Source organism: Hypomesus transpacificus, unplaced genomic scaffold (genome assembly GCF_021917145.1).
Source record: "Hypomesus transpacificus isolate Combined female unplaced genomic scaffold, fHypTra1 scaffold_91, whole genome shotgun sequence".
Lineage (NCBI taxonomy): Eukaryota > Metazoa > Chordata > Actinopteri > Osmeriformes > Osmeridae > Hypomesus > Hypomesus transpacificus.
In genome coordinates this window covers 187,210-214,845 of record NW_025814042.1, presented here as the reverse complement: position 1 = coordinate 214,845, position 27,636 = coordinate 187,210, and the positions used below count along the sequence as shown (strand labels likewise).

Genomic DNA, 27,636 nt, shown 5'->3' with positions numbered 1-27,636 from the left:
CACAACAAGAATAAAGGAATTCTTACCCGGGAAGAGTCTGGTTCGAATTTTTTTCCACAACCAGTAAAGAAAGTGAGGAAAATGCCTACAGTGTCAAGCCTGACTGTTCTGTACCAAATTCCAAATTTAAAAAGTTATGAATATTTCTCACCGTTTAACTTTTGATGATTTTGAAGATGTCATAACAGGTCAAAATTCCAGCGGAGACAATCGGGGGCGCAACGGCCGGTCCTCCCCTCTCTTTGAAAATGTTGAGGTTTTGGAGACCAAACACCTTTGTTTGGGATGATCAGTCCCCGTCCGCGTCGCTCCCGACGATCACTCGTGGAATCTTGTTCGTGACGTCAAGTTTGGGGTGGAATTTTCTATGATTGAATGTCTGAAGTCAGAAGAATTTGTCTTTATCTATTTATTCTTGAAATCAAGGAGGAGCAATTCCAAAACAGTATCATAAATGATGTCTGCAGTAGAAGGGCTCTCTAAAGGTGTCATGATCTGAACACTCTTTTATACAGTAATACCAGACAGTTACATCATTAGTTCAATAGTTCATGTCTATCAAAAGAGGAATTCTTCAATAACAGAAAGTTAAAAAGGGAAATAGGTTGCAGAACTGGATACAGATGCTCAATATTAGAAAACTGAGCTTGAGACGACAGAAGCAGAACTTGTCAGCAAATACACCCCTGGAGTATGGGCAAAACAACCAGGGTCAAACAGTCAAATTGTTAGACGTTTGTCAGCAAACGGAAACTTAAGCAATACTGTCTTAGGCTAAAAGGTTATGCCATTTTTACAGAAGTTAAAACCTCAGCAATAATTGTTCTAGGCCAAAGAATATTATAGACATCTTAAAGAATAGTAATTTTCTATTACACTTCGCTGCTTGGCCCCTAAATAATACTACCAATAACAATAGGTGCCTCGCAGCTTTGCTGCTTGGCCCTTGATAATAATAATAAAACTAACAATAACAAAAGGTGCCTCGCAGCTTCGCTGCTTGAACCCTAATAACTAGAGACGGTACAATTTCTGGGGAAATTGTAGGGTGTGCTTGCTTGCGTCTGTTGTAGATGGGTCAATTTATTATGAAACAAGCCGAACCCCCTTTGAAACAAGCTATTCTAACGAAGTCGTCACCAGCAGTATTTTTCAGATGGAATCGCGATTCAAACAGTACCATCTGCTAACTGAAAATATGTCTCCAAACACGTAAATAAGCCTTATATTTATTTAGGGGGAAATGGCTGATTCAAAAGAAGTTTGCTGGAAGCGATCATTGTCAGTATAAAAGCCAAAAGCGACCATTTGGTCTCAGTCTAGAGCCCTCCGTGGAGAATCTGAACTGTACTACGAGCAAGCTAGCCTAGCTACTGTTGCTAGCCAAATTCCACTGACTGTGCCGGAAATGAAAAACGTTTCCTTTGACATAACATTTTGCCTGTGGCATTGAAGACAGCGACTCACCACGCAAGCTTGAGTTGAAATACATTATTTAATGTGACATTACTTACTGTACATGCAAGTCTTGAATTGCTTAAATGTATGATGCTGCTAGTACACCACGGTACGATAAAATACTTGCTGTGCAACAGTCTTAGCACATCTAGGGATGTCGTATCTATGCGTCGTTGCTGACGTTGTGACGTAGGCTAGCACTAAGTTCCCTTTGTGCACAAAAGACAGTTTTTGCCACAAAAACGTTGTAACCTCCTTAACTGTGCAACGGAACGTAAATATATTTTTGACACCAAAGTTGTCTGTTGTCCAAATATTGACGGATCCTTAGGGGTGGGTAAAGATTAATAATAATAATATATATATGAGAGAACAATGGTTGTGCTCGCCGAAGTTGTGAGCACGCCCAATAATAATACTAACAAATTATTACTATTATTAATAATAATTAAGGCGGTCAAGCTATTAAAATATTTAATCGCCATTAATCACATTATTTCATATGATTAATCGCGACTAATCGCAATTAATTGCAAAATTATAAAATCTATTTGATCTGTTAATTTTACCCTAATAAAAGTTTTTTTGTGGAAATAACATTAAAGGGGCGATTGATTGAAGAACCAAATTTACCTTGTCACAGTTGAATAACAACAGTTCAGTGGGCAAAATGGACATACAGTGAACCTCAAAGTCCATTGACACCTCTTGCCTATGTAAATCTCACAATTAAAAAATTTAGTTCTTGAAAAATTACCCGCTGTGACGTCCCAACGGGGCTCCACCTTTTTTGGTTCTGGTCTGTACCCCAAAATTTGCTGCGCGCTGCTCTATGTACTTCCACAGAATTACAAAGAAGAACGTTTTTCTAGCATATTGAAAATAGACTACGGGAATAAATGCAGTGTTCCAGACTGTACAGGGAATGCTGACACTTTTCAGAGTCTTCCTAAGGAACCAAACACTCAATGGGCTGTCATGTAATTGTCTATATGGAAAGATCCGTGCAGTTCGTCCCTCAATTACACATTTGCTTGAACCATTTCACCGAGGACAGTTTTGAATGAAAACCTTGAACAATTTAAAGAAGGATTTGCTAAGCCGCTGTTGCTGAAATGAGGTGCTGTTCCAACTGTATGCTTATCACAAACGCAAGCTGTAAGTATGATTTTGTTGCTAACTGTTTGCCTATTAGCAATGCTAAAGTCTCCTGTATCTATAGGTAGAATGCTAAATACGTGTCTAAACACATCAACATACTTTACTTAGCAAATGACTCTAGCTAGACCAGCTGCATTCGGCATTATAAGGGAAGCTTCCGAAAAAATAGCCAGAAAACGAATAGCAGTCTAGACGATTGCTAACGCCTGTATAGATTATCTATTTGAAAGAACTGGAGAAAGGCAGGTGCTAGATACAGGATACGTTAGCATTGCTAATAACTGTTAACGACAAAATCATCCTACAGCTTGCAGTTGTGATGAACATAACTAACGCTAAGGTTGGAAAGCACCTCTTCTCAGTATAAGCTTCAAAGCAAATCCTGCTTTACATTGTCCCAGGTTTTCAAAACCGTCCTTGGTGAAATGGTTCGAGCAAATGTGTAATTGAGGGTCGAACTGCACAGGGATCTTCTACGCTAGAGCTACGGTATGCAATAACAGCTAGGCATATAAACTAGTTTAGCTTGCTAACGCAAGAGCATAGGTAGAATGTAGTTTATTTGCAAAGGGGTTAACTCATTATTTCATGTCCCTGACTGTGTTTCATTCGAATAAATAACCTGCGTTACATGTAAATCTACAATTCACGATGCATGTTTGTCCACATCTTTGTCAGATTATTTTTCAGCAAGATATCTAGAGCTAGCTAACTGAAGCTGAGTTGAATCACAATATAGTTTGCATAGCTGTAACGTTTTACCCACCTAAGTCAATCCAGTTTGCTTCTACAACAGAAGTGGAAACAACTAACGTTTTAATTTCAAATGATATCTAGACAATCTGTTGAAACCAGTGTTGTGTAGACACAATAGATTTATTTGCACGTTTTTATTTCAATTCTCCATCTTCGGTGTTTCAGTGAGTACTGTTGGCCGTGTTGCGTTTTTGCTCCGCAGCTTCAGTCATTGAAAACCAACCAATCAGCGCGCAGTGCATCTAAATATTAATGAACATATCATAAAAGGAGAAAAAGCTTGTGTTTTTTCCCGGGAAAATGTCTGAGGATCTATCAAGGGGCATAGAACAGCACCTGGGCCATTTTCAGCCCAACCAATGTACATACCCTATTCGGAGACCTTAAGGAACAGTGTGAAATACCCCCCCAAAAAAGTCAATAACCCCTTTAAAAAGGTGTACTTTACTTCAGATAGGCCTAACTGGATGATAATGTCCATATAACAAGTTCAGATGGAACACAACTTAAATTGTAAGGGAGTTTTATTAACTCAAAAACTATACTGCTGTATAATAAACATCCACAAAATTAGACTTCTTCTGGAATATGAAATACATTTAAGACATGTCTCATAGCCTATTATGATATCCTGCTCCATAAATTCAAATCTCACTCAAACGTACTTCATATGCAACCACAGATTGACCTTAATATTGGGTATATATATGTCAGGTGGCTGAGCGGTTAGAGCTACGGGCTAGTAATCTGAAGGTTGCCAGTTCGATTCCCGGCCGGTGCACATGACGCTGTGTCCTTGGGCAAGGCACTTCACCCTACTTGCCTCGGGGAGAATGTCCCTGTACTTACTGTAAGTCGCTCTGGATAAGAGCGTCTGCTAAATGACTAAATGTAAATGTAAATATTTAACAGTACAGTTTATATCTTGTTGAGCCCAGTCACCTGCTCGCTTATTTTCCAAGTACATATTAAAAGTTTTGGTTCCTATATGTTTATTGTATGCACCTTCCTGCCAAAGCAAATCCCTTGTCTGTGCAAACTTTCATGGCGAAAAAATCCCATTCTGATTCTGAATGACTGCCTGACACAATTTAGTACTATATTTGTGATTAACAGTTAAATGATTAATACGAGTTGCTATGAATAACGGTGCCATCTAGGGCTGTCCCCGACTAAGGGACTTGGTCAACCAAGACTCGACTAAACACTTATGAAAATCGAGTAATCGAAATTTAAAAAAACTTTTTCTTGTACAAATGTCACAATGTTTTTCATCAAACCATTTTGTGTGATGTTTTACCTCACTGTTTTAAGAGATAATCTGAAAGAAATACATACGTAAGAAGGGATATTGACAACTAGACAAACAAATGTACAAACATTTTCCCCATCTGACTCAATGTAGCTGCTGGACATTACAGATTCAGCCGCTATCAAATTTGCTATTAGGCTACTAATAAAAAGCCTTGTGTCACCAGTCTTTTTGTTACCGAATGCCAATATAATATAAAATGCCTCATTAGTTATTATCAAGCACTGGTCCTCTCCAAGTTGGACTACTGCAACTCGCTGCTCGCTGGTCTCCCAGCATGTGCAACCCGCCCTCTTCAGAGGATTCAGAACGCAGCGGCCCGCCTGGTCTACAATCTACCCAGACGCTCCCATGTTACCCCACTCCTCATCTCTCTCCACTGGCTACCCATCAACGCCCGTATCAGATTCAAGACCCTGGTACTGACCTTCCGAGCAGTGAACGGGACTGCACCCCTCTACATCAAGTCTCTCCTGCAACCTTACACCCCCACCCGTCTCCTACGGTCTTCTTCAGACAACCGCCTGGTGGTCCCACCGCTCAAGACTGCCCGGTCCCAACACAAGCTCTTCTCCTGCCTGGCCCCCCAATGGTGGAACCAGCTCCCCACCTCCATCAGGAACACTGACTGTCTCCCCACCTTCAAGAAAAGGCTCAAGACGCACTTGTTCCGGGAGTACAACGGCACTTAAGAATGCTTGGCTGGACTTGTTAGTTAGTTTCCTCCAGGATCACAATGACTCTTATTGAGTGACTTGTTGCTCTTTTAGGTTAGATATAACGAAGTTAAGTCTTGTACTCGCTGTGAAATATTTTTACTGTTGATTGTTCTTCCACAGGTACAGTCCTGCACTTTTGTGGTTCATGTTGTTTAATTTGTAACTTGTATAACTGCATGTTCTTATGGGTCTTCCCTTTGGCACTTGTTTAGCTTTTCACAATGTATGCTTCATGTTTTGGCTACTTGCAATGTTTGGGACTATCTCGTTGTTATGATCAGTGACCTATGCTCTTTTGTAAGCTCTCTCTTGGAAGTCGCTTTGGATAAAAGCGTCTGCTAAATGAATAAATGTAAATGTAAATTTATTATCTCTTGCAATGTATTTAAAATATTTTTTGTTTAACATGCAAATCATCAGAGCACGCTGAACACTGCCTGGAAGTCCAGCTTGCGAGTTTACGTAGAAGACGATTGGGGAACGGTGCAACAGAGAAAGATTTTTTTGTTGGAGATGATAATGTTGTTTGATTTGGATGTGATATCTTTAACCTAGATTACTCAAATTGTAAACTTCAGTTAATAAACCTGCAATTTTACTTAGTACAACTTAACACATCCAAAGCCAACATAATTGTTGAAAGCGTGCAGTCTCTCAAAAATCGAAAACTAGGCTGTTGTTTAAAATAAAATGTAGATGATTAGACCTACAGTAGCACAGCATAAGTAGACATAGCCTAAAACTTTTGTTCCCGAAACATACAAATCCTAGGCCTATATGCTATTCATTCGACGTTGAACTATGGGATATAAACTGTTGTTGGCAGAGTGTGCATTCAACATGTTTTGAGTCACCCGGTACTTTGATAAAATACTTCCATACCAAAGTTTAATTGCCATTTTGCCTAAAGGATTAATAACACCAATTGTATCCTAGTTTGAGTTAAGGCTAGGGTTGCCACCTTCAACACAGAAAAATAAGGGACGCCTGCCGAGGGGGGGGGGGGGAGATGCACTCAGTCTCTCTCTATCACCACTCAAGTGGTCATATCGTCATAGCTGAATACACAGCTATGACGATAATAAACATAGGGCAACAAAGTTTGACGGTGAGACCACAAAAAATAGGCTTTTGGAGGAACTTGAGATTTGAACCATATTTTATAACTTATTAAATTAACCGATCCATAACTTTAACTTTAAATTAAACAAATGCTTTGATTACTCAAAAAAGGTATATTGGGAAAAAATATATATAGTGCAGGAGACTTGCAAAGGATCTTCCATTAATATTATTAACATGATAACATCAGTGGACCAGAAGTAGTGGTGTGGGAGCATGTCAAGCAGTTCCAGATACTCTCCGCCAAGAGACCTGCCCTCATCTGACTCTGATTGGCCATGACCCTGAAACAAACCGATCAAACCAATGATGGCAGCGAGTATTACCCAATCAGGGGTAGAATAGGACGAGTCTTCTCAGAATGCGGGTGGGATGATTTGCATGGGATGCTGCGTTGAAGACAACTCTGAAAATACGGGACAAAACCCGTTCCGTATTGATTCAAAACGGGACGCGCTATTTCATTCTCAAATACCCAGACGCTCCCATGTTACCCCGCTCCTCATCTCCCTCCACTGGCTTCCCATCATGGCCCGCATCAGATTCAAGACCCTGGTACTGACCTTCCGAGCAGTGAACGGGACTGCACCCAACTACATCAAGTCTCTCCTGCAGCCTTACACCCCCACCCGCCACCTACGGTCTTCTTCAGACAACTGCCTGGTGGTCCCATGCTCAAGACTGCCCGGTCCCAACACAAGCTCTTCTCCTGTCTGGCCCCCCAGTGGTGGAATCAACTCCCCACCTTCAAGAAAAGGCTCGAGACGCACTTGTTCCGGTAGTACAACGGCACTTAGGAATGGTTTGCTGGTCCCAATGTTAGTTTCCTCAAGGATCACAATGACTTGCTTAGAGACTTGTTGCTATTGTTAAGGGCTGCAACAAATAATCGATTAAAATCGATTATTAAAAGCGTTGGCAACTAATTTCTAGGGCTGTCCCCGACTAAGATTTTCTTTGGTCGACCAAAACTCGACTAAAACGTCTGAAAATCGACAAATCGACTAACTTTTGAAACGCTTAAAAAAGAAAGAAAAAAACTTACAAACATTTTCGCGATCTGACTCAATGGCTGCTGGACATTGCAGATTCAGCCGCTAAAAGCCTACTAATAATAAGACTCGTATCACCATTCCTGTTGTAACCGAATGCCGATGGTATTTAGTATCTCTTACAATGTACTACAAATTAAAAATATTGTTTGTTTAACATGCAAATCATCAGAGCGTGCTTATCACTGCCTGAAAACTTGCAGCATGCGCACTTACGTAGAAGCTGAGTGGGGAACGTTACAACAGAGAAAGATTTTGTCTTGGCCGGAGAAGATAATGTCATTCGATTTGGATGTGATTCTTACAATATGCATATTAATATGCTTATCAAAAAAGGAATTCAGAGGAAAAAAGGAATTCCTTATTCAACCCAGTGCGTTAGCATGAGTGAAGTAGGGCTAGACCAACTTACGTTTTTCGGTGGTAGGCTACATCATTTTCGAGGTCGAACTAGGACAAACAAACCGTTGCTGGCAGAGTTTGCATTCAACGTTTTTCGAGTCACCCGGTACTTTGTTAATGTAAATTGTACTTTAATGAAATGCCGCCATACCACAGATGTCTTTGCCATTTTGACTAATAACACCGACGTAGGCTATGGCAGAGTTTGTAGTTCTGCAGCCAATTGTGCTTGTGCCGCGTGCAAAATACCAAAACAAAGCGCAGATTAACGAAAGGGGAAACAGTAACACCTTTTCTTTTAAATTATATATTTTTAGGTTTATTTGTCTTAAATAATATAATCTACAATTTCTGTTGAACATTTCGTTAATACAGCAATGATGACACAAGCGGGAATCAGATCTCACACTACCATATGGCAGCTCGACTAAAACAATCTTAGTCGACCAAGAGCATATCGACCAGAAAATCGACTAGTCGACCAAGTGGGGACAGCCCTACGAATTTCATTATCGATTTGTTCTTTTGCGCGATTATTACGCCACTGAGTCACGGAGTCGCGGAGATGTTTGAGTATAAAAAAAAAAAGTTTAGTTGAGCGCGGAGCAAAGCGGAGGTAGAGGAAAGACCATCGAAGAGACGTTGTTGAGTAACGTTCTGAAACACATGGCGGAGAAATCAGTACGACCTTAGTCATCCAAGGTGTGGGAGCATTTCACACTAAATAAGTCGAAAAGGTGTGTTAATTAATCGAGGTGAAGTTAGTTTCATATTCGACATTTGTCTCACATTCGGAAGACGCTACTTTGCAGCGTCGCGCTAGGGACCGGGTGAAAACTACCAATTCCATTTTGAAAAATGTTTACTTTTATCATATTTTTATGAACATAAAACCTCAGACAGACACCAGAGTATCTTAACAATGTCTGGTATACTTCCACAGGCTTTATTTTTCAATTAAGTTTCAAATAAAACGATAGAAAATCACTAATCTTTGAAAATAGCTCAATCCTCTACTTCCACAACCTTTCAATTTTCAAAAATGTTTTAAACAAAACTCCAATAAATTGATCATCTCTGAAAATAGCATTAAATCCACGCTAATATTAATAACTTTTTCAAAATTGTGTGCCTGTTTGTGCACATTCTGAAGATGTTTTGCACTGTGAATTTGCACTTTCAGTTCTGTTTTTGAATAAAGGGTTGGAAATTAATGCTTTTTAGTTTTTTATCCGATTCATCGATTAATCGAAAAAAGAATCGACAGATTAATTGATTACTAAAATAATCGTTAGTTGCAGCCCTATTCTTGTTGGTTAGTGGTAACTGATTTAGATTGTTGTACTTGCTGTGATAAAAAAAAAAATGTTTTACCGTTTCTTGCTTTTCTACAGGTACACTTGCAATTATAGCGATTCATGTTGTTTAATTGTAACTTGTTTAACTACATGCTCTTATGGTTCTTCCCTTTGGTACTTATTTTGGTTGTTCACAATATATGCTTCATGTTTTGGCTACCCGCAATATTTTTGGGGCTATCTTGTTGTTCTTAACAGTGACCTATGCACTTTGTAAAGCTCTCTCTTGGAAGTCGCTTTGGATAAAAGCGTCTGCTAAATGAATAAATGTAAATACGGGACGATTCCGTATTTTAAAAGACGGGTGGCAACCCTAGTTTAGGCTAACAGCTACAATTGTGCTCAAGTCCGTGTGCAAAAAAACTAAACAAAATGCAGATTAACAAAAGGGAAAACGCTAACACCGGCAGCTCGATAAAAAAAGATCTTAGTAAACCAAGAGCATATCGACCAAACAATCGACTAGTCGACTGAGTGGGGACTAGCCTTACGAAGGGGTAGGCGATATGGCCAAAAATTTCTATCACGGTATGAGTAATTTTATATCACGGTTACGGTTTATATCACGGTATAGTAATTGTTTTGTAATTTCAATTAAGAAATGGTACAAATTAACCATACCGTACATCATCACACGATTAGACAAAATACACAGCAAATCAAATAAAAGTTAAACTACTATTCTAAATATCGCAAGAATGCGATTTATATGATAGCTTATATACAATACAACAACCGTGTAATACAAAAATATAGTATAAAGTATACCGTGGTTGAAACGGTATAGCCAAATCTCTCCCGGTAGACACATTTCCACCGTTGCACGGTATATACCGTCATACCGCCCAGCCCTAGCCTGACGTCATACTCATAATTCTAGTCAGAATATTTCTGGTCAGAATATGAGTCTGAAACCGCTCCGTTGGGCTGTGAGTATGGGGCATGTTTCAACCGAACCTGGAAAAAAATTCCTCTACGCTGAATTGGATAGACCTACAACCAGTCAGAGCTACGTAATATGTTGTTTGTTTAAAACGAATTCAACCCAAGCGCTCTTTGGCGACGTGGATGATTACGTTACTGTTGATCATCTGTCCATCATTGTATAAAGCCCGCCCTGACAATACTTTTCCCAAAAATAGCGACCCCAGACCCAATTTCCCGACCACATTTTTTTGTGGGCGGGGCTAAGTTGGGCTTTAGCCAGGCTAGGTGGGGACAGCCCTAGTGCCATCAATTGTCTTCTTATGAAGTACTTGCTTGTCACTGATGCAAAGTAGGCCCTGCTTTAACAAACACCAATTAACTGAATTAGAATACAATTATGAGTCATCAGCAAACTGTTAAATAAACATTAAATTGTTGTTAACTAAACTAACCTTCATCTGGGTGATCACAGGGATATGTGAATATTTGATCTGCTGGTTGCATATGTCAGATGTATTGCTTTACTAGTTAAGCAGAGAACTACTAATCTACTTGATCAACTAAGCCAGTGTACTGGTGAAGGGATTGATAAAATAGGCCAATAGATGGAAGGTTTGCGACATGATATCATGCACTCTTGTAAACGTACTTTTTTGTACTTTTTTTAAAATACAAAAATACGGTAGTTAATTTTGATACATGGTGTACCGTATTTTTCGCAAAATAAGCCGTATTTTGGGAGCGCCAGAATGAGAGCTTTGTGTTTGTAAATTGGAGTATAGGCCACACTGGAATATAGGCCGCACTTTAAAGGGAACAACGATACCGTAGCCCCGGCTAACGTTGAGCGGTACAATGCTCACAACTGTTTAGAATCAGAATCAGAATCAGAAAGGGATTTATTCGCCATGAAAGATTGCACAGACAATGAATTTGCTTTGGCAGGAAGGTGCATACAATAAACATATAGGAATCTTACATTTAGATATATGGTCTAACTATACTAAGATTACATAATCTAGCAATACTAAGTGGAATACAATAAAAATAAAATATACTATAAAATAAAATATAAGTTGCCATAAAATAAAATATAAGTTGCCAATTTACAATATAAAATACAATATAAAATACAAATATTACACGAATTGTGAAGTAGTGCAAATGCAATTGTTTTAAGACATGAAGTCATTAAAGTCAGTGTGAACTCTTGGCCTTGTTGAGGAGGCCAACAGCGGAAGGGAAGAAACTGTTTGTGTGGCGTGAGGTTTTGGTCCTGATCGACCGCAGCCTTCTGCCGGAGGGGAGTGACTGAAACAGGGAATGTCCAGGGTGGGAGGAGTCGGCCACAATCTTCTTCACTCACCTTCAGGGTCCTCGAGGTGTGCAGGTCCTCGAGGGAAGGCAGATTGCAGCCAATCACCTTCTCCACAGAGCTGATGATACGCTGCAGCCTGCTTTTGTCCTTGGCAGTGGCAGCAGCGTACCAGATGGTGATGGAGGAGGTGAGGATGGACTCAATGATGGCTGTGTAGAAGTGCACCATCATTGACTTTGGCAGGTTGAATTTCTTCAGCTGCCGCAGGAAGTACATCCTCTGTTGTGCTTTCTTGGTGAGGGAGCTAATGTTCAGTTCCCACTTGAGGTCCTGGGAGAGGATAGTGCCCAGGAAGCGGAAGGACTCCATAGTGTTGAGTCCACAACCATCTCCACTGTCTTGAGAGTATTGAGCTCTAGGTTGTTCTGGCTGCACCAGGTCACCTGGTTGTCTGCTTCCCACCTACAATCAGACTCATCTCCAACAGAGATGAGCCCAATGAGGGTGGTGTCGTCTGGAAACTTCAGGAGTTTGACGGACGGATGACTGGAGGTGCAGCTGTTGGTGTACAGGGAGAAGAGCAGAGGAGAAAGGACGCAGCCCTGGGGAGATCCGGTGCTGATGGACCGGGAATCAGAAACTTGTGTTCCCAGCTTAACACACTGCTTCCTGTCAAACAGGAAGTCTGTGATCCACCTGCAGGTGGAATCAGGCACGTTCATCTGGGAGAGCTTGTCCCGAAGCAGAGCAGGGATGATGGTATTAAAGGCAGAGCTGAAGTCCACAAACAGGATCCTGGCATAGGATGCTGGGGAGTCCAGGTGCTGTAGGGTGAAGTGGAGGGCCATATTAACTGCATCGTCCACAGACCTGTTGGCTCTGTAGGCAAACTGCAGGGGGTCCAGTAGAGGGTCTGTGATGGAGTTAAGGTGTGCCAGCACCAGGCGCTCAAAAGACTTCATTACCACAGAGGTCAGGGCGACGGGTCTGTAGTCATTATGTCCAGTTGGCCTGGGCTTTTTGGGAACAGGGATGATGGTGGAGGACTTGAGACAGGCTGGCACATGGCATGTCTCCAGGGAGGTGTTGAAGATGTAGGTAAACACCGGAGACAGCTGGTCAGCGTAGTTCTTGAGGGCGGCTGGAGAGACAGACTCCGGCCCAGCTGCTTTGCGGGGGTTCTGACTCTTGAACAGTTTGTTCACTTCTCTCTCCTGAATGGAGAGGGTCGTCACTGTAGAGGGGGGGAGGCCTCACGGGTGGAAAGGGGTTGTTCAGGACTGTCCAATTGTCTTTCAAATGTACAGTAGAACTCATTCAGGTTGTTGGCTGGTCGTTAGTGGAGTGGGGGGCTCTGGGCTTGAAGTTGGTGATCTGCCTAAAGGCCGATTTACACTTCTGCATTTTTACGCACACGCACACGGGGAACTCCCTCTCCGTCAAGAAACGCCCTCTGCGTGTCCTCACAGAGCTCTGAGCGCGCCTCCTGATTTTCCTGACTATCCGTCTGTCCGTGCGTCTTTTTACGGACACCCCTTGGCTGTGATTGGTCCGTATTAAGAACCGCTTGCGTCAGGGGTGGGGTTGCCGTGACCAACAAGAGAACAGAATCCTTTGACCGCCATTGTTGTAAGTTTTTACAATTCATATTTCAGCTAAACAGTACATGTAAATCAGCATCTGAATTCAAATGTAACGAGAAATGGGCAGTGTAGTTGCTGAAAATGTGCTTATTTTATTGATGAAACGGCTCATTTGTAAATTTGCTCCGGCTTTTCGATAACCTAGCTAGCATTGCAGTTCAGCGCCATCTACTGTTCTGGTGGTGAATTGCTTTCAGCACGCAGAGCCGTCGGAGTAGTATAAGGCCGAATCCCAATACTCCCCCTTACCCCTTCCCCTTAACTTACCCCTTCCCCTTGGCCCTCGAAAGTAAGGGGTAAGGGCTACATAGCCCTAGGAAATGGGACGCCACTTGGTTACAGGTACGTCATCTAGCACGTATCGATATCTCCAAAGCAAGTAGCGTTATGCACTGATATTAGACGAAATTCGCTGCTAATGGAGTTTACTGAACTGTAGACATGCTAGTCAAAGAAATGCGGGACTGTTGTGCAATTCAGAACTGTAACATTAACGTACCAAACTAGCGATTTTTAGAAACGTTTCAATTAGGAAAATGGTTGCAAATATATATGTTCATGACTGTATATAACACAAAACAAGACTGTCATAATTTTTTTATCAATTAATTAAGCCGATAATATAACATTTATCGGACTCTCTGGATGATTTGGTCGCCATTGTTGCCGGTCGCGCAGTTTTCACATAGCCCTAGGTTTCAAGTAAGCTCCCGATCTTACTTGGTTTTAAGGGGTGTATACCCCTTAGTCTTAGCCCTTCCCCTAGCTCCAAAAGAGTATTGGGACACCACTAGCTCTCACGGGAACGCGCAAAACTAAGGGGAAGGGGTAAGGGGAAGTATTGGGATTCGGCCTAAATTCAACCAGTCCGTCCGACTCCGTCCGACTCCGTGCGTGCGTCTGTCCGTTAACGGAGACGCAGAAGTATAAATCGGCCTTAAGCCCTCTCCAGACAGAAGCAGAGTCGTTAGCAGAGAATTGATGTTCTTCTCTCCGAGTACAGTCGTTTAGCCTCTCTCACCGCCTTGCTAAACCTGTTCTTCGGCTCCTTAAATCTGTCCTTGTCAACGAGGGTTTGTCATTGTTGTAGCTCACCCTGGTGCGTGTTGGTATACAGCAGTCCTCACAGAAACTGATGTATGATGTCACAGCCTCCGTGAGCTCATCCAGACTATTGGTAGCAGTCATGAACATGTCCCAGTCAGTACAGTCCAAGCACGCCCGCAGTTCCTCCATAGCCTCACTGGTCCATTGTTTCGATGACCTCACAGCAGGCTTACAGCGCTTAAGCTTCTGCCTGTATGCAGGAATCAGGTGGACCATGGCGTGGTCTGAGTGACCCAATGCTGCTCGGGGAACCGCATGGTATGCTTTACTGATAGTAGAGTTGCAGTGATCCAAAGTGTTCTCTTCTCTGGTAGGGCATTTGATGAATTGTCTGTATTTGGGGAGTTCTTGAGTGAGATTGCCTTTGTTAAAGTCACCTAGCACAATAACCAAGGAACGGGATTTTCATGCTCCACACTCAATATCTGGTTGGCGAGCACACGTTGAGCCTGTTGGCGCTAGCCTGAGGGGGGATGTAGACGCCGACCAGTATGAATGAAGCAAACTCACGTGTCGAGTAAAATGGTTTACAGTTAATAAAAAATGTTTCCAGATCAGGAGAACAGTGCCGCATTGTTAATAAAAAAACAAAATACCACCGCCTTTCGTTTTGCCAGAAAGCAGGGTGTCACGATCCGCTCTCAGCAGTTTGAAACCTGCTAGCTGTAGCGCAAAGTCTGGGATCAGTTCACTCAGCCATGTCTTCGTAAAGCACAAAACGGAAGATGAACAAAAGTCTTTGATTTTCCACACCAGTAGCTGAAGTTTGTCCAGTTTGTTGCTCAGCGAACACACGTTGGAGAGAAATATCCCCGGTAACGCTGTGCACGCCCCGCGCCGACGAAGTCGCACCAAAGCACCGGCCCGTTTACCTCTCCTACGACGCTTTGTTGCTAGGACAAAGCCGAGGGTGGATTTGACTATAATTCCCACTAAATCTGCCGCTGGAAGCTGAAAAGTGGGAAATAAATCAACAGGAGTTGTAGTCCTGATGTTAAGTGCTTCTCTTGTTAGAGAACCCCAGAAATATTGGCAGAACAATGAATTAACAGAAAAAACAAGACAAAACAGAGCGCACCCAGCTACTGCGGCTGCCTTCGTCGGCGCCATCTTGGAACCCATTATTTACCCAGAAACACTTTACCATTGGACAGCTTGGATAGCCATCTATCTAAACAACATTCCCAATCAGGCTGAACACTCAAATTATCTAAACTACTGACCATAGCATTACATATTTCAAAACAGAACGAACACAACAATAGAACTCCAAACAAAGCTTATTTAACTAAGCTAATGCCCTTAACTTCTTAGATTTTCAGCTTGCCGTGGGGAATTTTGGGTACCAAGAGCATTGTCTCTACAATACCAAGCAATGCACGAGTATAGGCAATCTTACAGCATTGTGTAACACACTTTGGTTGTGGATAGTATGTCCAAAAATAAAGCCACTCATTTAGTGGCAAAATCCATTGTTATATCGAACAAAAAATGTTGTGATATAGCATAATTTTTGCTAACTGACGTAAGCATTACGTGAAGTCAGTGAGGGCTGTTCGAATGGCAATGTCAAGAAGAGCAGTGGGAAAATACAAGTTGTGAAAAGAAACCGCGTCCGTGTCTTACGTCCACACGACCACACGACGACCACACGACCACACGACCATATCAAATTATATCTAAAACGTACCTACAAAGAGCTTGGTTACACTACCGAAGTTGAATTAGCCTTTATTATTATGTCGTTAGCGATGCTAGCGTTAGTTTGCTATCTGTTTATAACATTTCACTGGGTCTTGCAGCTGTTTGATTTACTGAAATTATTGTGAGATGTTATGTTCTACTAGCCATTTGCCTTAAGCAAGTCACTGTATTTCCAAGCCCTGATAGTGTAACTGAGACGACACAGTATAAATTATTCCTGTTTCAAGTAATAAGCTCCCGTTCAAGTGCTAAGTGTAAATTATCTGCACGGTCTATAGAGATCTTGGGACGAAGCCACTTTTTTGTTCTAAAACCGGGCTATAAGCCGCTTCGAAATATAAGCCTACGACCACAAGAAAACTTTAAAAATGGGGTACAAGCCGCAGCTTTGCTTCCGAAAAATACGGTATTGCTGTATTTTGTAGTTTTTGATGCACTTAAAATCAAGGTATTTGGTATCTTATTTAAAAATACATTTTGATGTATCTTTGCCCATCCCGGTGTGTCACTAACATCTTACTCACTGATGCCATCATAGGCACTGTCTCCTATTTATAATTCAAGGAATTGATGTGTATGTGTCTGTCACCTACTTCATTCTGGGCACTGTGCACTATATATCTAAAGTTCCAGGAATCAGTGTGTGTGTGTGCCACCAACTTACTCTCGGGCATTATCTATAGTTCAAGTAATCAGTGTTTGTGTTTTTCACTGACATCTTAATCACCGACTCCATCATGGGCACTGTGCACTAGTAATAATACATAATAATAATAATGTAAATGTGAGATGTATATATGGGGGTCAGATGGCTGAGCGGTTAGGGAATCGGGCTACCAATCAGAAGGTTGTTGGTTCGATTCCCAGCCGTGCCAAATTACGTTGTGTCCCTGGGCAAGGCACTTCACCCTACTGACCTTGGGTGAATGTCCCTGTACTTACTGTAAGTCGTTCTGGATAAGAGCGTCTGCTAAATGTAAATGTAACAATAGTTTGCCTTGTTTATGGCAAGTATGCTAATAATAATATATATGTGAGATAGCAATATTGTGCATTGCTGATTGCAAGCACACTGATTACATTTACATTTAGTCATTTAGCAGACGTTCTTATCCAGAGCGACTTACAGTAATTACAGGGACATTTCCCAGAGGCAAGTAGGGTGAAGTGCCTTGTCCAAGGACACAACATTTGGCACGGCCGGCAATCGATCTGGCAACCTTCAGATTACTAGCCCGGTTCCCTCTCCGCTCAGCCATCGGACTCCCTTAGATCAGTGCTTAACTTTGTTTACCCATCCCTTCCATTCTCTGTCTCTCTCACTTTCCCATTGCTTTCTCCTCCTCTTCTCCCTCTTTGATCTTTTTTCCAGGGAGTGGTTCTTTCTGCTGTCCCATGAGGTGCTTAACCCAATGTACTGTCTATTTGAGTATGCCGGCAAGAGTAACTACTGTCTGCAGATCAATCCCGCCTCCACCATCAACCCTGACCACCTGTCCTACTTCTGCTTCATAGGACGCTTCATCGCCATGGTACAAGCATAAACGCACACTCCAAGACAAACTGCTTCAACACATTGTGTAGCATTTTCTGTATCTTACTATGTCTCTGCACGAATATCTCTGTCCAGGATCCGACTACATTGGTACTCGAGATTTGAATATCAAGATTTATATATAATTTTGTATTTTATCTTTCCCTGCTCCAAATATTAAAACGTTTTAGTGCTTTGCTTTGACTCACATATATGATTGGACCTCACTATAAACTCAGACGCTAGTTAAGGGACACAAATCGTCCTTACTGTCATATACACACATACAACAGTATGTATGGGCCTCAGTGTTTCCCAGATAATGTGATTTTCTGTGGCGGTAGGCATAGCCAAATTTTTTGAAGATTAGGGGCTCAGTCCAAACCTATGTCCTTGTATCGGTTAGATGCGAGTGTAGATAAGGACTTCAACAAGTAATGCCAGCGTGCATTTGTTTTTTGAGCTTTACGTAATATCAACTTTACGTTGGACTCATATTGTTATATTTGCCGAATGTATTTAAATATGAATATAATTATATTTAGCCTGAATGTATCAGTTTTGGACACATTTGTGCAGAGACTTATGATTGGCCTAGTAACTGTTCGTAAACTCTGGATTTATTCTCCTGCCGTCGTCTCTGAGGGAAAAAGCTATTTGTCTCACGCATTGATTCAGAGCATGCACAAAGAGAGGGGGCTATTCACAGACAAGTTTGTTGTAGTGAGAGAGAGAATGCGAGCGGGGCAAGAAGGGGCTGAGTGCATCAATGTTCTGCACGCAGCTCTACAATGAAATACTTTTTTTGCCATGTTAAACAAAAGTGGAAAACACTGAAGTTTAACAGTGGAGTCACGAGTACCATCCATTTCATTTGACAGGCGCTGTTTCACGGCAAGTTCATCGACACAGGCTTCTCTCTGCCTTTTTACAAGCGAATGCTCAACAAGAAGCTTATCCTCAAAGACCTGGAGTCCATTGACCCTGAGTTCTACAATTCTCTCATCTGGATCAGGTTAGCATCTCCTCCTTTCTCTGATCACTTCTGGTTTATACTCCTGTTCTTAATGGTCTATATGAACTCTAAAACTGTGTTTAATAATTTGTTAATAGTTTGATTTAATTTACACATCCGTTTCATTTGAGGCTCTGTAGACACAACCACAACCCTGAATAACAGTAGACTAGGTTTTACTGGTTTCACCTCCTATAGGAAGGATCTCAACATGTACATTTACATTTAGTAATTTAGCAGACGCTTTTATCCAAAGGGACTTACAAGAAAGAGCTTTACAAAAGGTGCATAGGTCATTGATCATAAACAATAACATCTGACAGACAGCCCCAAAAACAATGTGGGTAGCCAAAACATGACGCATACATTGTGAAAAGCAAATAAAAGCCAATGGGTAGAACCAGAAGAGCATGTAGTTAAACAAGTTACCATTAAACGACATGATCCTCGGAAGTGCTAGAGTGTACCTGGAGGAAAGCAAGCAACAATAATATATAATTCTCACTGAGTACAAGTAGTTAAATCAGTTACAACTAACCAACAAGTACAACAAGTCCCTCAATAAGTGCCATTGTGTTCCTGGAGGAAATAAACATCTGATCTGATCCAACAAATCTTTCTTGAGTACCGTTATACTCCCGGAACAAGTGCGTCTTGAGCCTTTTCTTGAAGGTGGGGAGACAGTCAGTGTCCCTGATGGAGGTGGGCAGCTGATTCCACCATTGGGGGGCCAGGCAGGAGAAGAGCTTGTGTTGGGACCGGGTGGTCTTGAGCGGTGGGACCACCAGGCGGTTGTCTGAAGAAGACCGTAGGTGACGGGTGGGGGTGTAAGGTTGCAGGAGTGACTTGATGTAGTCGGGTGCAGTCCCGTTCACTGCTTGGAAGGTCAGTACCAGGGTCTTGAATCTGATACGGGCATTGATGGGTAGCCAGTGGAAAGAGATGAGGAGCGGGTAACATGGGAGCGTCTGGTGCGATTGTAGACCAGGCGGGCCGCTGCGTTCTGAATCCTCTGAAGAGGGCGGGTTGCATATGCTGGGAGACCAGCAAGCAGCAGTAGTCCAACTTGGAGAGGACCAGTGCTTGGACTAGCAGCTGGGTGGAGTGCTCAGACAGGTATCTCCTGATCTTCCGGATGTTTTAGAGCAGGGGTGTCGAACTCCGGTCCTCGAGGGCCGCTGTCCTGCATGTTTTAGATGTTTCCCTGCTCCAACACACCTGATTCAATTAAAAGGGTTGTTATAACGACCATTCATTCGAATCAGGTGAGCTGGATCAGGGAAACATCTAAAACATGCAGGACAGCGGCCCTCGAGGACCGGAGTTCAACACCCCTGTTTACGAGGGTGAATCTACAAGACCGGGAGACTGCGGCAATGTGGGCCGTGAGGGAGAGCTTGTCATCCATGGTAACCCCAAGGTTCCTGGCAGAGGATGAAGGGGTCGCAGATCCCAGGGTGATTGACAGATCATGGGAGATGGAGGGTTTAGCCGGGATGATGAGAAGTTCTGTTTTTGGCGAGGTTCAGCTGGAGGTGGTGTTCGGTCATCCAGGCGGAGATGTCTGTGAGGCAGGCCTCAATCCTAGCTGAGATCCCCGGATCAGTCGGGGGGAACGACAGGTACAGCTGCGTGTCGTCAGCGTAGCAGTGGTAGGAGAAGCCATGGGAGGTGATGATTGTTCTAAGTGAGGTGGTGTACAGAGAGAAGAGGAGGGGTCCAAGGACGGAGCCCTGTGGGACACCAGTGGAAAGCTGGCGAGGGCCTGACAGTTTGCTTCCCCAGGAGACCTGGTAGGATCTTCCCGACAGGTAGGATGAGACCCACTGGAGTGCAGTGCCAGTGATGCCCATCTCAGAAAGTCTGGAGAGCAGGAACTGGTGGTTAACCCTGTCAAACGCTGCAGAAAGGTCCAGCAGAATGATGACGGATGAGTAGAGGGGTAACTCTGGCCTGTTTGAAGGCAGAGGGAAAGGTGCCGGAGGTAAGAGAGGAGTTTAGGACATGGAGAAGAAAAGTTATGATGGAGGGGGAGATGGTTTGAAAGAGAGGGGAGGTGACTCATAAACAAGAGGCTTAATGCATTTAAGGAGTTGTGCTTTTAACTCAAGCTGAGCATTCACAATGCTCTATCATTCCCTTGTCAATCAGGAAAATGCTAAATGGTAACATTTTATTGAAAACTGGAGTCCATTTACCCCGTTCTTAAAATGGTACAAAATGGCCATTTGACAAATGTTTTTTTTGCATGATGGCACAACTTGTATATTATGTAAAAGAGTGCAATTGTCCCGGATGATGGAACCCCCCTGATAGTCCTTGGGGACTTCAACATCCACCTCCAAGGAACGCAGGCCGTCGACTTCTTGTCTCTCCTGACTTCCTTTGACCTGACGCTGCTGAGCACATTGCCAAGTCATGTCCCTAACGTTTAGTAGAATAAGTTGATGGCTATCAAACAGTGCCGATGCTACAACATCCAAAGTTTCTGTGCAAAGCTTATTTATACCAATGGTTAGTTTAATTAACAAAGCTTGCCCCTTTGTTACTTTTAAAAACTTTAATGATGTGTAATGGACGTGACGTTACGGACGCTACACAATGTAAATCTTCACAATACACTGTTCACAACACAATGAAAATGTTCTCAAATGAAACGGCAAAGCTGACAATCGTGTTTTCGGCTGTTATAACCCTTTTCACCGACGTGTTTCAGTGAAACAGACATTCCAGTCGTGATTATAGTCGGAATCATGGGTAACATGATATAGCCTAAACATATCTTCAACGATCGACATCTTCTCCAGTGATACTGACATTTCGAGTAGCCTAATTGTCTTTCCGTAACTGTCTTTGCCCCGCTCCATGTTTGTAATATTTACTTCCTACTAGAGAGGCAACTCGAAAGTAGCCTGGCTGCCAGCCCAACTTCTCCCCGCCCAAAAAAAATTTGGTCGGGAAGTTGGGTCTGGAGGGTCTCGTATTGGGGACCAACTACAGAAAAACAGAATCTGGGCGAACCAATTAAATTGCCAGAGCGGGCTTTATACGATGATGGACAGATGATCAAGAGTAACGTAATCACCCACGTCACAAAAGAGCGCTTAAGTTGAATTTGTTTTGAACAAACATGGCTACCGCTGGAGATCTGGGATGTTATAATTCTGCCATCGAGTCTGTTTTAGAAAACATCGCCAGCGCATTAATTTTGAAAGAGGAACAGAGAGACGCAATCAAGGCATTTGTCAATGGAAAATATGTTTTTGCCGTCCTTCCTACGAGATTCGGTAAAAGTTTAATTTATCAGCTGGCCCCGATGGAGTTGTAATACTAAACGTAGAACTTGTTCGTATATGCATTTTCCTTTATTGTTTCGCTCAAAAAGGTTGACCGTGTGAACAAGTACTCTCCCTACCCTTAAATTAATTTTACAACACCGGCAAAAATCGTTTGTATTCATTCTTCAAGCATACTTCAAGTCTGCTTGTAGTTTAGTTCTGTTGACAACAACTATGCGGTGCTTAACATACGTCACATACTCTGTTGCTCTGATTGGTTGTAGATCTATCCAATTGAGCGAAGAGGCATTTGTTTTCCAGGCTCATTTGAAACACGCCCTGTAGTCAAAGCCCAACGGAGAGTTATCAGACTCATATTCTGACTAGAATTATGAGTATGACAACGTCAGGCTAACTCGAAAGTGCTCGAGGGACTCGATTGGTTTAGGCATTTAAGGCGACGCTCTGTAATTTGCTCGCGCTACCTGTCGGATCAAGCTGAGGTAGAGTTGACAGCTTTGATCAAAGATGTCTTAAAGGGGTCATTGACTGTTGTTTGGGTATTTCACACAGTTTATTTGTAACTCAATGTTTTAAATTTCAGTGCTTAATTAATAGTTTAATGTTGAAAATCACTATTCATGTAGGCGTTTTATGTAATTTGCAGAAGACTGGTCCAGAAGCGGCACATCCATGACGTTCAAACGTCATATCCGAAATGCTGGTTTTCCAAAAAAGACGAATATTTAAAAAAATACTTTTTTTGTGTTCATTACTCAAAATCATTTGTAAGACTGTGTGAGAGTATTCACACCTAAAGATGATTGGTGACGATTCTGAACTTTTATAATAGTAATTGACAACAACTCCATCTAAAAAAAGATAAGTGGTCCTTTTCTTGTACCCAGCGCAATTGACTTTGTACACTGACGCAAGTATCATTCCAATTTTGCACTCAACGGAAAAGCGGACTTTTCCCTTCACAGACGCACGTCTGTAAATTAGGGAATGAACTTGCGCTCCCAGGGCAGTCAAGCGAAAAGAGGGGGCGTGTTCTGGCGCAAACGTTCCTTGCTGTTATTTTGACGTTTGCAAAAAACAATTCCGCCACAGACCAGAAAAACGTTAGTCTAAAGTCAATGGCGCGTTATTCAGATGCTATTTTAAGGGTGCATGCTTGGCCCGTGCGCACTACTGGCGAGGCCAGGCTCCTTTTCCTGCAAGCTATGTTACATTTCTTCCATGTCAAAGATTGAAAAGAGTTTCATGAGTCTCTGTATGTGAACTTGATTTGTAACAATTATGGCAAATTCCGTTATAATAGCAATCCGCAAGATAACAAGCGCGCCTGCTCTTAAAGGGAATGTGAGATGTTGCTCTGATTGGTTTATTGCACGTTATGCCCAAACCACACTATGAGTAATGTAGCTACCTCAGACCAACCCATTTTATATTTGCGCCAGGCGCAGACTCATTTATCCCGCCGGTATAATAGCAACAGCGCCGGAGTCCCGCCCACAGAGTCACTTGCGTTTCACTTTTTGATACTTACTTTTCAGATTGTTAAAATAGGGCCCAAAATGTCATTATCAATGCTATTTTGGTGGCCATCTTGAAAATCTCCAGTGACATTTCAGATGGTTTTCTTAATGTTAAAACTAAGTCACAAGTTGTTTTAGATGTTGAGAAAAGCGCTGTGAAAGTTTGATTCTTGATTTCCCAACAGATTCTGTGTGTATTTCAGACACGTCACATCCATAACAGAATAATGTCACATCCATAACGCAGGTTTTCCCTCTTAAAATTCTGCATAAAAGACTACATGTTTTAAAAATTGCTATTTTTCTGTTTACCTAAGACTCCATGATCATGTCAATATCAAACTTTCTACATTAGACTTAAGGGTTCACAGTTACAGAAAAAAGTTAAGTCTCCAGAAAATGACTGTCATTTCTCGTCACATCTATAGGTGTTTTTGTAATAGTTTTGTGTCTGAAAAATTGTTTTAGCAAAAAAAAAATCCTCCTCTATTCTACCAATTGAGTACTTTCAGAATGTGCATGAATAATTTAAATATTGTAAGAAGTTTTGTTTTACTGAGACATTTTTCTTGTCATTTTGAGTACAAATGTCACATCCATAAGTGTTGCATAAAGAACATTGACACTGATCTAAGAAGTGACTCTTGTGGTTTTCCTTGTCAAGGGACAACAACATAGAGGAGTGCGGTCTCGAAATGTACTTCTCAGTGGACATGGAGATCCTGGGTAAGATCACCTCCCATGACTTGAAGCCTGACGGCACCAATGTCCTGGTCACTGAGGAGAATAAAGAGGAGTACATTGGGTGAGAATAACGCTTTAAATTGAATTAATTGCTACTTTTATCATTTCTTACACAATATATACATCATATGTAGAAGTTATGTTAACAGTCAATGTTGAATTTTACCCCTGTTAACCCTTTCTCTGAACTGGAGAATTTGTATTTATACTTAAGTATTTGGCTTAAAGCTTATATGCAGTTAAAATAATCACTGGCAAACATTTTTGCAGTAGTGTAGGATAAGGAAACAATTTACAAACTTTACATTAAAAAGTTAATAGGAAAACACTGAACATGTGCAGTGCAGCCTTTTTTGGTTCTGGCCAGAGCGGAAAAACATTGGGGAAAATCTATGACGTTGGTTATGTTTGAGTCACCCCAGCTCTAATATGAACTGTGATTGATTAATTAGTGTAGAGTCCCAGTGTGTAACTGTATTGAATGTTTGAGATACTGATGGCAACTGTTTGCAGGCTGATGGCAGAGTGGAGATTCTCTCGTGGGGTGGAAGGCCAGACCAAGGCCTTCCTAGATGGATTTAATGAGGTGGTGCCTCTCCAATGGCTCCAGTACTTTGACGAGAAGGAACTGGAGGTATAAGAACAACACTAAATGTTGTAGTAGCAGTAGCCATAGAACACACCAAACCCCCTACCTGCAAACTCATAGGAATCACATCTTGAAAAATCTCATAAAATTATGAATAATCTCAGATAAATTAGCAAGATTTTGGAGAATACAAAGTGCTTCAGCCAGTATTAGTGGTAAACTAACATGATATGTAGCAATTTGTTGTTTGAAACAAATAGGGCATGTAATCATGAGGATTGTTCCCCATATATTTAAAGAATATTTTGGGTAGTTATCAACAGTTATTAATGCTTTTGTCTGTCCATCTGCCCTGCATGTGTGCCTTGCAGGTGATGCTGTGTGGCATGCAGGAGGTAGATCTGCAGGACTGGCAGAGAAACACTGTGTATCGCCATTACACCAGGAACAGCAAGCAGATCATCTGGTTCTGGCAGGTAAGAAACCCCCTCAACACATACACACAATGAATATATTGCCTACACTGTTTGTTAACCAACTCTGAACATTTAGCTAAATGAATGCTAGAACTGAGTGTAGTGTTTGTGTGTTCAAGTTCAAGTCTTTTATTTGTCAGGTACACAGAACAACACAAGGTCAGACTGGGCACTGAAATTCTTAAGACAAGACAACGCAAGCACCTGGCATAACATAACATATAAGTACACAGAACATAATTTACATCTATACTGAGCTTAAATAAGTGAAACATCCTAAATATACAGATGGCAATAAATAATCGACTATACTAACCCTAAATACACATAATACCTATTACAACCCTATAACCCAGTGGTTTTCCACCCTGTCCTCAGGGCAGGGCTGTTGTTAGGGGTGAAAGGTGATGACAATTCTAGAGGCCCACAGCCCAGGGGGGGGCCACAAAAATCCAAGTAGCCTATTATGTAGGCTTCCCTTTCTATGACTAAATTATTATTCTTAGGCCTAACAAATACTCATACTAATGCATCAGAGTTAAAACAAAGCCACACAATATAGCAACATTTAAAAATAAAGTTTCTATTTTCCACACCTTTCTTAAAAAAAATAGTTTGGTCCATGGTTTGCTACACTTTTGAAAATGTGCGCGTAACATTATAGCTCACGAACTACAGCAGCAGCCAGCTGGTTATCAATAGAGAACTGACAATGCCGAAACAGAAACATAAATCGGGCCGACAGAGAGTAGAGGAAGAAAAGAGGCCAGGAGCACATCAGGAGCCCAGAATATCAGTGATTGGTTTTCTAAGAAAGGTGAGAGTGTTAAGCTAGCTGCACAGGCGCCCTGTGGTTCACGAGAAATAGCATAGGTCCAAAGTCACAATGTTGCACTCCAACATTGTGACTAATGTTAGGAGCTAGCGCTTAAAATCTTAAACATAGATTTTTACATAATAATACCCAGAGACTCTTTGAGTGGTTAATTGAAAAAAATAAACAAATTGGGTGCATTGCGTCAGGCACTGTCAAGAACATAGAGAAACAGAAAAATAAAGAATAAATTGTAATACATATAGTCAAAGAAAAAAAGTGGTGTAAAATTGATATTTGGCGATGAAAAGTCTAGGGGCGGGGGCCATGGCCGCAGGAACTAGGAGTGCTGAGGGTGCTGCAGCGTGAGAATTTAAAATGATATGACTTGAAAATCCACCACCGCAGCACAGCCCCGCAGAAGCGGACTGGCCATCGGGAGCACCGGGAAAAGAATAACGATGGAAAACCAGGCTAAGAAAAATTAGAAGACAAAAAGAAATCACCTTCACCAGACAAGGTTTTACCAATTGAAAAACGTTTATGTTTATTTTACATAAAGCTCAACTATTTTGCGCTCAAATAAAGGCCAAAACATTTGGCTTGCGCGCTATGCGCACTCGCATTACGGATAGAACTCCCAAACTAGCATTACATCAAACCCAGAATGTGCATTAGCAGGGCAGCTGTGGTGGCCTATACGGAGGCCGGTTCTGGTGGGTAAAATTACCTGATAAAATATGTTCCCGTGGCTATGGCAGGGGCCCACACCAATATTCTTTCAGGGGGCCCAGAATTCCTAGCAACAGCCCTGATTCAGGGACCCCCTGTCCTGCTTGTTTTAGATGTTTCCCTGCTCCAACACACCTGATTCAAATGCATGTTCGTTACCAGGCTTCTACAGATCTAGATGACGACCCTTTTATTTGAATCTAGTGCATCTGTAAAAGTTAGTGAGGATGACTGAGTCCATACCAAACTTCTTCAGTCTCCTCAGGAAGAAGAGGCGTTTACGGGCCGCTTTGACCACCTTGTCCGTGTGAACAGACCAGGTGAGATCGTTGCTGATGTTCACCCCGAGGAACTTGAAGCAGCTGACCTTCTCCACTTCAGATCCATTGATGAGTAGGGGTGCATGCTCCTCCTCCTGCCGCCTCCTATAGTCCACAATCATCAGAATCAGAAAGGGATTCATTCGCCATGAAAGTTTGCACAGACAAGGAATTTGCTTTGGCAGGAAGGTGCATACAATAAACATATAGGAATCTTAAATTTAAATATGTGGTCTAACTATACTAAGGATACATGACTAACAATACTAAGTGGAATGAAATTAAAATAAAATATACAATAAAATAAAATACACGTTGCCATAAAATAAAATATAAGTTGCCAATTTACAATATAAAATACAATATAAAATACAAATATTACAGAAATTGAATGTGTGCAAAATGCAAATAGTTTTAGACATGAAGTCATTAAAGTCAGAGTGAACTCTTGGCCTTGTTAAGGAGACCAACAGCGGAAGGGAAGAAACAGTTTGTGTGGCGTGAGGTTTTGGTCCTGATGTACCGCAGCCTTCTGCCGGAGGGGAGTGATTGAA

The 27,636-nt window shown here is 41.9% G+C and overlaps 1 protein-coding gene across 3 annotated transcripts in view; it reads left to right on the top strand.

Moving 5' to 3' along the window:
* LOC124466302 (NEDD4-like E3 ubiquitin-protein ligase WWP1) overlaps positions 1 to 27,636 on the top strand; it is a 104,535-nt gene that overhangs the window by 72,444 nt on the left and 4,455 nt on the right. For all 3 annotated transcript variants that reach the window (XM_047018100.1, XM_047018098.1, XM_047018099.1), the window contains exons 18-22: positions 17,412 to 17,571; positions 18,455 to 18,588; positions 24,072 to 24,212; positions 24,665 to 24,785; positions 25,112 to 25,216. In XM_047018100.1, the coding sequence (XP_046874056.1) occupies positions 17,412 to 17,571; positions 18,455 to 18,588; positions 24,072 to 24,212; positions 24,665 to 24,785; positions 25,112 to 25,216 (661 nt within the window). The remainder of the gene's footprint in view (positions 1 to 17,411; positions 17,572 to 18,454; positions 18,589 to 24,071; positions 24,213 to 24,664; positions 24,786 to 25,111; positions 25,217 to 27,636) is intronic.